The sequence below is a fragment of the Olea europaea genome, chromosome 22 (genome assembly GCF_002742605.1).
Source record: "Olea europaea var. sylvestris chromosome 22, O_europaea_v1, whole genome shotgun sequence".
Classification (NCBI taxonomy): Eukaryota; Viridiplantae; Streptophyta; class Magnoliopsida; order Lamiales; family Oleaceae; genus Olea; species Olea europaea.
Window position 1 is genome coordinate 2264390 of NC_036258.1, and position 9596 is coordinate 2273985.

Consider the following 9596-nt stretch of genomic DNA (forward strand, 5'->3'; position numbering starts at 1 on the left):
GGCCTTACTATATCATCACCAATGTAGAATTCACCACAAGAAGCATCCATGGCTCAAATGGATTTCAAATTATAATCCCAAAAGAAATTAACTTGACATTGAACAAGAAATTATGCGTTTTAGCTCATATAATAGCAATAAATATTGATAACAATTCACATATCAGGGTTCAATGGTAAAGTCAAAAGGTCAGCCTAAAAAAGCAACTGCCTACATATCACATTTGCCCACTTATTAGAAAATGGGTTATGGGCACATTTGTAATTTTAGGTCTATTCTTCCTCAGCAGATTCACCAGCCTTCTTGTTGTGCTTCCTAGCATACCTCTGGTTCCTCAAAAACTTGGGGTCCATCTGTAAAACATTTCACACAAAAAAATAAGGAAAAAAGATCAAAACTTTTCAACTCCACAACCATATACAAGAAATCAGGTGAATGAATTTCAACGAACCCCTTTGGTGGAGGTGTGGCGTTGACGTTTGGGTTTCTTGATGCCGTTTCTGTGGGCCTTGTGGGACTGGTTATGGGCAGTGTGGTTCTTCGATTTTGCCATTTCTTCTCTGAATCAGAAAAGAATAAATATTAATTCAAAATGCTTGATTATATATACATATAAATATAAAGAAATTGAGGCCGGAAACCTGATCGTTAGACTGCAATAGGTTGCGTCCCGGCAGAAGAGTAAAATGGTTAGGGTTTTGGATCCTTTTTGGAAGACGGTTTTGTAAGATTGGGCTTCAGTTGTGCAGAGTTAATGGGCTTTGTATGTGTTATTGTCGGTTTCTTATGGGCTCGAAAGAGCCCAATAACTTTGATCGGTTGCTATATCTCTAGAGGTTTTGATAGAAGGGACAACACTACAACCCTACTTTTATTTGATTGATGAGATTTTAACCAAATCAAGTCTCGCAGGCCTTATCTATTGATAAATAAATATGTAAGTTGTGATGTTCATGCAGCACAATCATTGAAAAATAGCCGTTTGTAATGTTTTCAAAAAGAATAATAATATCTAGTATTAGCAATATTGAATATCAATTTAGGTGTCAAGATATCACGAGTCATATTAAATGAATTATAATTTCTTGTATTTATTTGAACATGTAATTTAATATCACTTGTGCTTTCACTAATACTAAACTCCCGTTTGACCCCCATTAATTTTCATTTCATTACATTGCATTTTTTTCGCTCCTATTTTCAATCACACAATCTTCCATAAAATAATATTACACGTAAATAAAAAAAATTTCATTCTTTTCCAACCACTCATTTTTCAAAAAAATAATATTCCACTCATTCTCATTACCACAAAATGGGGATCAACGGGGGCTAAGTAGCATTACTTTTTCAAAAATAATTACTTTTTCAAAAACAACTCCTTTTTTAAAAAATCAATATTTTATATTTCCCTCATTTTCATAATTTTTTAAAATCTCCATATCATTTTAAATTAAAATTTTTATTTTCATTTAAAAATTAACATTTTTATATTTCTTGAAGAGTATCATTAAAATATTTTATTTTTTTAATTAAAAATAATATTTATTGAGAATGTATAAGTTATTTTATATTTGGTAATTGGCACAAAACCTCGACCTTTTACCTATGCTGTGAAATACTCTTATCTTTTCACGTGGATGAAAAACCTCTCTAGAATCTGTTTGGGAGTGATTTTGAGAATTGATTTTTTGACCGTTAGGAGAAAAGTGGGATCCACCTGTGAGAGAAGAAGTTAAATATGACGGCTGAAATAGTAAAATAAAAATTAAAAAAAATCAATTTTTTGAATCAAAAAATGGCTCCCAAACAGGCTGCTAAAGTACATATAGATAAAGTACCAGTATATCTAAACGAGTAAAAAGAAACACGGTACAAGATAACACAAATAAAAAATTCTTATACGGGACTTCGAAGCTGCCCATAAATGAATTTTTTAACAATTTTTCCTTTCAAATTTATCTTAACTAGAGACCTTATTAAGCCACTAAGAATGAACTTGTGGTTAATGCATGTGACTTCATATTGCACAATTGGTTATTCTGATGTCGCGATATGTCACTGTAGAATTTCTCTCCATTGATATTTGAAAGTTAAAACCACGTCTAGGAACTTCCGTCTAACACACAGGTCCTCTTGATTCATATCTAGTCTTTAAGAATTCAGCAAATTAGAATTATACTGTATATAAATTCATTACATATAGCCAGAGTCAAGTAAGGTCGTCATGTCATAGAAATATGCTCAATTTTCTACAGCACTATTCTACAAAATTTATACAGACTAAAGACATGAATACACTATAGACATACTCAAAGAACTAAATAAGAGAGCTTCACAAGGCACAGAAGATAAACCTCCTGAGTTTCACGATAATGAACTAGGACAATGTGTTCCAGCGTCCTGCAACAAACATAGCTATCAATAAAAATTCCAATAAACACCGTATTTAATGCATAAAAGACTTTGTTGTGTTCAACATAGGATTCTACAAGCCTAATGATTTCTTACTTGTCAAGTAGCCAGTAACATCTGCGAACAAAGGTAGGGTTATCTTCTCCACGAGCATAGTATACATGAATCCGTTCATCATCACCGACCTATACAACAAACAAATTAATGCCAATTTCGTTAGTAAATATCACCAATGACGAAATATTTCAAAATTGACTTGTAAAAATGTAAAATCTTTTTCATGGGGAAAAATAGCAGTAAATTCTTATCTTAAAATGAAGGTTTGCATCGCAAAAAGGGGGAAAAAAGAAAAAAAATGAACAGAACTTTGAACAGGGGTGAAACGAAAATTTTTTAAAAAAATAGGGAAGTACAATAACCCCTTGTATTAAATTTCTGAACAAACAAACAAACAAACAAAAACGGATAGAGCTTAATTTATACTAAAATCTCCTTAAAAGAATCCGTAAGACCTAATTTGTATGCATCTAGAGTGTAACAATTTCATCTCTTTTATTCTATTCAAGCTTCAATTTATTAACATATTATTCTTCAATTCTCTTTGTTTAGCACGTTTTTCCAGTGATAAGTACTTGCATATTCAAATAAAACCTAAACCTCCATAGAAAAATGCATGACAGCGTTTGAATAACAAATGAAAGCTTGCCATCTTGTGCGAAATCACTTCTTAACTACTCGCACCTAAAATATCAGTAATAATTAGAAGAAGAAACGCCGCTAATGTCCTCCTTACAAAACATCAATTTGGTTTTTAAGCCATGAAGTTCAATTATGGAATGCCCTGATAATACTTTGGCTCCTACCCCCGTTTGTTTAAAGTATTTTTAGATTCATGTTGCTGCTACTGTTACTTATGGATTAAGTTGATGGCGGGAAAAAGGGGTGAAGTGGGTGAGGACAATTTTACCCTTGTTTATGGAAAGAAAAAGGTATTTTTGTATTTAATTAACGAAAAAACTGACGGAATATGGACGGAAGGACGTCCAGCGCAAAGAAATGTTGAAATGAGGGCAAAAATGCCAAAAAATGAAAGGTAGGGACGTTTTACACAATAGACTTGAAAGGTAGGGACATTTTGTGCCAATTACCCAACAAAGATTAAGCTCCTATTTGGGAATTATCCTACTTTGCCAGATTTTTATTAATATAATGGTTGACATTCTCCCAGAATGCGTGGATCCCCGGTGAATAAAAAAGTCTAAAAAAGAAGTGAACCCCCTTCCAATGTGAGTATCGGTAATTCATTATGTCAAAAAAATTCTGTCACTAGCATTGTTGCTTGTTTGGTGCCACTAAAAATCTGGTTAAAATTTAAGTCAAAGTCAATAGTTAATTTTAACTACATATTTTATAGGACTCATAATTTTTTCAACTATACATTCTGTCAATTTTTATCAAAATTTTTTAAATTTTAATTTTTAATCTCTACAAAACAGGAGGTAAGTTTATTAGAATCTGTCAACAATTACTAATATTAAAAATAAGAAAAAAAGTAGGTGATTGTATTCACGGTTCAAATTAAAAATTCCTAAGGAAAAAGTAAGGTCATGTTTGCTACCAATTTAAATCAAATTTTAATTTAAGTCAAAGTCAAATAATTAATTTTAACCACATATTTCAGGGGTCCTATAACTTTTTAATCACGCATTTTCAAATTTTATTATCAAAATTTATTAAAAATTTAATTTTAATCTCTATCAAACATGGCTAAATATTCATGTCATATTTAACAAATTAAAAAGTTAATTAAAAGTTGCTTTAATTAAAATTATTTTGCTTTAGATGTCCAAATCAATTGTACCGTGGATCAGAACACAGGAAGACCAGATTTTGTGTTCGCACATGAAGGCTTTTATATTTCGAACTCCGATCCCCACGGACCCCACTTGGATTGTAAATGGCAATCAACTTTGCACTACAAGTCTACGTTTATTGAATTTAACGCTAAAATCTCAATTAAATTTTTGATGTATTTTTGTATATTTTTCATCGGAGTCATTGACATTTTGATGTGTACGAAGTAAGATTATCTATTATGATGTTTACACCATGATAGGCAGATTTCAAGTTCTCGGAATTGATATTACTTCATCACTATGTTCTGAAACCTACAAATATTAGCCCTCGTTTGCCCCCACTTTGTAGAGTTGAAAATTGGTGAAATAGTATTCTTTTTGAAAAATGAGTAGTTGAAAAGAAAGAAAAGTTTTCGATTTACGTGTAATATTATTTTATGAAAAATTGTGTAATTAAAAATAAAAGAGAAAAAAATATAATGTAATGTAATAAAAATTAATGGAAGCCAAACGGGAGTTAATTTCATCAACAAATAATATTAGCAAGATGGAATATCCGTACCACTATCACATCAATATTTTTGTTCATTCAATAGACAAATAAAAAGGAAAATTAAAATCAAATGTCCAAAGTTTAGTGACCAATTCAAGAGGGGGGAGGAATTGTTGCTACAATTTCTGTAACAAACTTCTAATAAAAAAGGGAAGGAGAGTATGTTATTCATGCAATAGTAAATGAATCCAATTTTACTATGTATGATATTATTTTTTATTTTTTATTTTGTTTATATCAAACAAATGTTCTTCCACACATTATCCCACTAACATTAAAAAAATAATTATGTCAAACAAATATTTTTCCATACATTATGACACTAGCATTAAAAAAATAATAATAATTTTAGTAAATCTAAACTGTCATGAGTTAAAAAAAAAAAAAAAAATCTTTTTCTACATTGCACTTGTCAAACAAAAAAAAAAATCTCTTCAAACATGAGCTTTAAAAAGGATAAAAATAAACTTTTAGCACAGTGCGGATAAATGGCAAACCATGTGCGGAGTAAAAAAGGAAGAAATAAAACTCTCCACATAGTACGGAGAGATGTCAAACCATGTGAGGAAAGTTCCAACTCTCCGTACGGTGCGAAGTAAAAAAAAATCTCTCTGCACAGTGCAGAGAGATGACATTTTGTATGGGCACTGTCCTCACAGAGTACGGACTCTCCGTACAGTGGGGAGTAAAAAAAGCCAAAAAAACTTCGCACAATGCGGAGAGTTAGCGAACTCTTCGTACAGTACAAAGTATATATGTTAAAAAAAAAAAATTTCGCACAGTGACTGTCACGTGCATTGTACGAATTTTGCATTTATCATATTTTTATTAGTGTGTGAATTTTAATTTTTTGAAACAATATCTAGAAATATTTCCATGATATAAGAAAATAATTGTAAATTATTTTTACAATTGCATAACAGTATTTTATCATCTAAAAAAAATATACTTGTATATTTCATACTTGAATAAAAAATATACAAGATTATACAAATTATTTTGCTTGAATTCTTTGATAGTGTTGATATGATTGAGTTGAATATGAAGATTACATTTCTAAATTTTGTATAATTCAATATTGAAAAATTGAAGATTGAGCACCATATTCATATGTATTTATATTTTGTGCTTCATATATACTATGTTGAAAAAATAAAAATCTGGAATTTTTTTTGAAATTCGGTTTGGTAAGTGAATGTACGGTGTTCTATATTCTCGGTATTTGTAAGTGCCAAAATCGGTACATAAAAATACAGTAAGATGGAAATATGGTAGGCAGCATATAAGGTAAGTTGCAAATACGGTAAGATGAAAATACGGTAAGTTGTTTGGAAATACGATAGACTGTAAATACGGTAAATTGTTTGCAAATACGGTAAGTTGCCGGCAAATACGATAAGCTGAATATATGAATTTATAATTTGTTATAAATGTATAAAATTTATTTAATATTGAATTTCTTAAGTATTAAATGTTGTAATTCAATATTATTTCCTTTTTTATAATTGTATTTTCGAGAATTAAAAAAAAAAGTGGTTATGAAATTGCTAATTTTTAAATATGTTTTTTTGTTGAAAATAAAAATAATTTTTTTATGTTATTTGTAAAAAAAAATTATTGTAATTTTACTAGCGTAATAAGAAGATTTATTATGCATTTTTATTTTTTGCATTTTGTAAAAAAATTTGTTTATGGTGATTGACTTTACTTATTTTTATAGTTATATTTTGTTTTTTTTAATATTATTTTTTACAATTATTTTTCTCCGCTCATTATTGACTTATTCCAATTTCATAAATTTTTGTATAACATTTTCTTCAAATATATTGCGTAATTATTAAAGTTCACAAATTTTATTTATTTAAACTGTATATTAATCATAGTGCAAATTATATTGTTTCCATCTATATATTGTACTATTAAGTCTCAAATATGAAAATATGAGTAGCTATCATTTCCATCACAATACATGTACAGTTTCAGATCAACGACAAAAAACAATGCTTCAAGTAGTATAGATATAATCTTAAATTTATTTTTAATAAAGTTGTAATACGTAAAATATCATTCATCATAATAAAAAAAAATTGCCAGCTTCTAAAAATTATGTTAGATTAGTATATGAATAAATTTGTTGACTAATGAATAGTTTTTTTAATAATTTTTGCAGATGTCGTTAAAATACATATTATCTCCAAATCAATGATTATCTGCTACGATTACTCAATTTGCAAATCATCAATATCTTAAAAATTTTGTAGAGTTTATAGATGCAGACGATCAAGCTTCTTTATTGTACAATCCATTCCATGGTTTCATTTACGGAAATATGCATAAAAAGTAAAATGAAAAATTTAGCAACAAATTAATACATGAGTTCATAATGAGACTTATAAATTGCGGTAAAAATAACGAAGTTTGGGTACAATTACACGATCATGTAGCTAGTTTTGGCCTGCAAGAATTTTATCTAATCACTGGATTACCATGCCATAAAGTTACTGTCGATCTAAATTTTAGTAATACTCGACTTAGGGATGAATACTTCAATGGTTCAAAGAGAATTACTATGATGAGACTTTCTGAAATATTTCATACGTGTCAAGAACGAGAAGATAAATTTAAGTTGGGATTAGTTATGTTCGTCGAATGCGTTTTAAAACCAACTGGAAGATACATCGATTTCAGAACCTTGGAATGGTTGAACAACTTGATGAGTTTCTTATGTATCCATGGGGATGTAAGACATACTTTGTTTTATTAAATTCATTACAAGAATCACAGCTCGAAAGAGTACGAAGAATACAACAAAATGACCAAACAGACTGTAAATGTTCGTTGCATGATTAACCGCTCGCATTCCTGGTGTTTTTCTTTCATTGTTTTCCCCATTACATATAATTTAATCATATAAAAACTTTAATATTTCTTTTTACTTATATTTCAGTATCGGATATATGAAACTTTTCCTTAAATTGGACGACAATTCGCTCATCGTATCCGTACGAGCTTAAAATGTCCACGAATGTATAAATGACAGCCTCAAATAGTATCAACAGAACATGTTATTAGACAATTTTTGGCTTCTCAAGATGTATGTTTATTTCAATATACAATTGAATATATATTTAATTCTTTATAAATAAATTAAAAAAAATACATCTGATATTTACAATTATAGATTATAGTAATTGCAACACTAAATCCTACTGAAGCAGAATTGGAAACATTCTGGTATACAAATCTTTTGCTACCAATTGACAACCAACATCATACTCTAGACAACATTGTCAATGGTGAATTCGATAATGTAAGACAACAAATTCCAGCAGATAACATACATACACAAGAAAGAACTATCCACATTTCAGATGAAATTGAATCTACTTCTTCTGGTAGCTCAAATTATGTAACTAAACAAAATACTCTACACTGTACGAAGAGTTTGTCAACTCTCCACACATGGTTCAACTCTCTCCGCACTGTGCGGAGAGTTTTTTTTCTCTTCGCACTTTTTTTTTTATTCTACACATGATTCAACTCTCTACGTACTGTGCGGAGAGTTTTGCCATGATGCGGACCAACTCTCCGCACAGTATGGAGAGTTTTTTTTTTTACTCTTCGTACTGTGCGGAGAGATTTTTTTATTACTCTGCACTGTGCGAAGAGTTTGCTAACTCTCCGCACATGGTTCAACTCTCTCCGCATCGTGCGGAGAGATTTTTTTCTCTCCGCACCTTTTTTTTTAATTTTTACTCAGCACTATGCGGGGAGCTTTTTTTTTCAATTTTATAATATTGAATTACACAAAATTTAGAAATATAATCTTCACGTTCAATTCAATCATATCAACACTATCAAAGAATACAAGCAAAATAGTTTGTATATTTCTTATTCAATCATGAAATAAATGAGCATATTTTTTCCAGATAACATGTTGCTATGCAATTGTAAAAATAATTTATAATTATTTTCATACACTAATACAAATACGATATATACAAAATTCGTGCAACGCACGTGATAGCGACTAGTATTAAGAAATAGTCTAATGAGCATATGTGCTCATTTTATACTAAGCATCGAAAACATGGCGTATCAATTCATTGGTGGATAATTTTATAATAAACCTCATAATTTAATTAAAATTGTTATCCGCAAATGAATTGATATGTCATGTCATCGATGATTGTTATAAGATGACATTTGATACTCATTAGATCATATCTCTTTGCATCTTGTATACATATGTATATATTTGTATTTTAAGGTTATCTTATCAAGCCCCTGTTTGGGAGCAATTTTGGACAGATTTTAATTCATTTTCTGACCATTGCAAATCTACTGGTGCCTATTTGTGCCGTCATCTTTTACACCATATAAAACAATATGTCAAAATTGCCCTTTTCTAAATAATATTGAATTAAATGATATTAAGGAGGCATATTTGGTCATTCTATATGAAATTGGTTAATAATTGTGGCTGCATTTATTGTATAACGGTATGATTTTCTCTACAAATTTAATGAAAATTTCTCCCAAACGGACGCCGAGTAAAGAAAATTAATTACGTAATATTAAATAAGTTTTAATAGAATATTTTTATTTCTTAATCTTATCTAGTACGTCATAAATCTTCCACGTATATAATGAAAACTACTTAACAACCACACTATAGAATTTGGAGCACATGACCCACATACAATAAAATCAATCTTTTGGACCTCAAACGTGTTGAATGCCATCAAATCAATTTATGTTGGTTTAGTCCC

The 9596-nt window shown here is 29.7% G+C and overlaps 1 protein-coding gene and 1 long non-coding RNA gene across 2 annotated transcripts; both read right to left on the minus strand.

Annotated features, from left to right (window-relative positions):
- Positions 1–69: 69 nt before the first annotated feature.
- On the minus strand, positions 70–806 carry LOC111371330 (60S ribosomal protein L29-1-like). The gene is made up of 3 exons (XM_022993250.1): positions 642–806; positions 452–560; positions 70–353 (listed from the first exon to the last, which is right to left on the minus strand). Exons 2-3 carry the CDS (start codon positions 551–553, stop codon positions 273–275), a joined length of 183 nt encoding a protein of 60 aa, XP_022849018.1. The 5' UTR covers positions 554–560; positions 642–806; the 3' UTR covers positions 70–272.
- A 1023-nt stretch (positions 807–1829) lies between these two features.
- On the minus strand, positions 1830–2628 carry LOC111371202. The gene is made up of 2 exons (XR_002698536.1): positions 2512–2628; positions 1830–2403 (listed from the first exon to the last, which is right to left on the minus strand). It is a non-coding gene; the product is annotated as an uncharacterized LOC111371202 (long non-coding RNA).
- Positions 2629–9596: the final 6968 nt, after the last annotated feature.

Excerpts from the sequence above, each read along its gene's own strand:
- LOC111371330 (XM_022993250.1), bottom strand. The coding sequence starts at position 553 with ATGGCAAAATCGAAGAACCACACTGCCCATAACCAGTCCCACAAGGCC. Across the intron at positions 354-451 it reads GCCACACCTCCACCAAAGGG|ATGGACCCCAAGTTTTTGAG; the intron begins GTTCGTTGAAAT and ends AATGTTTTACAG.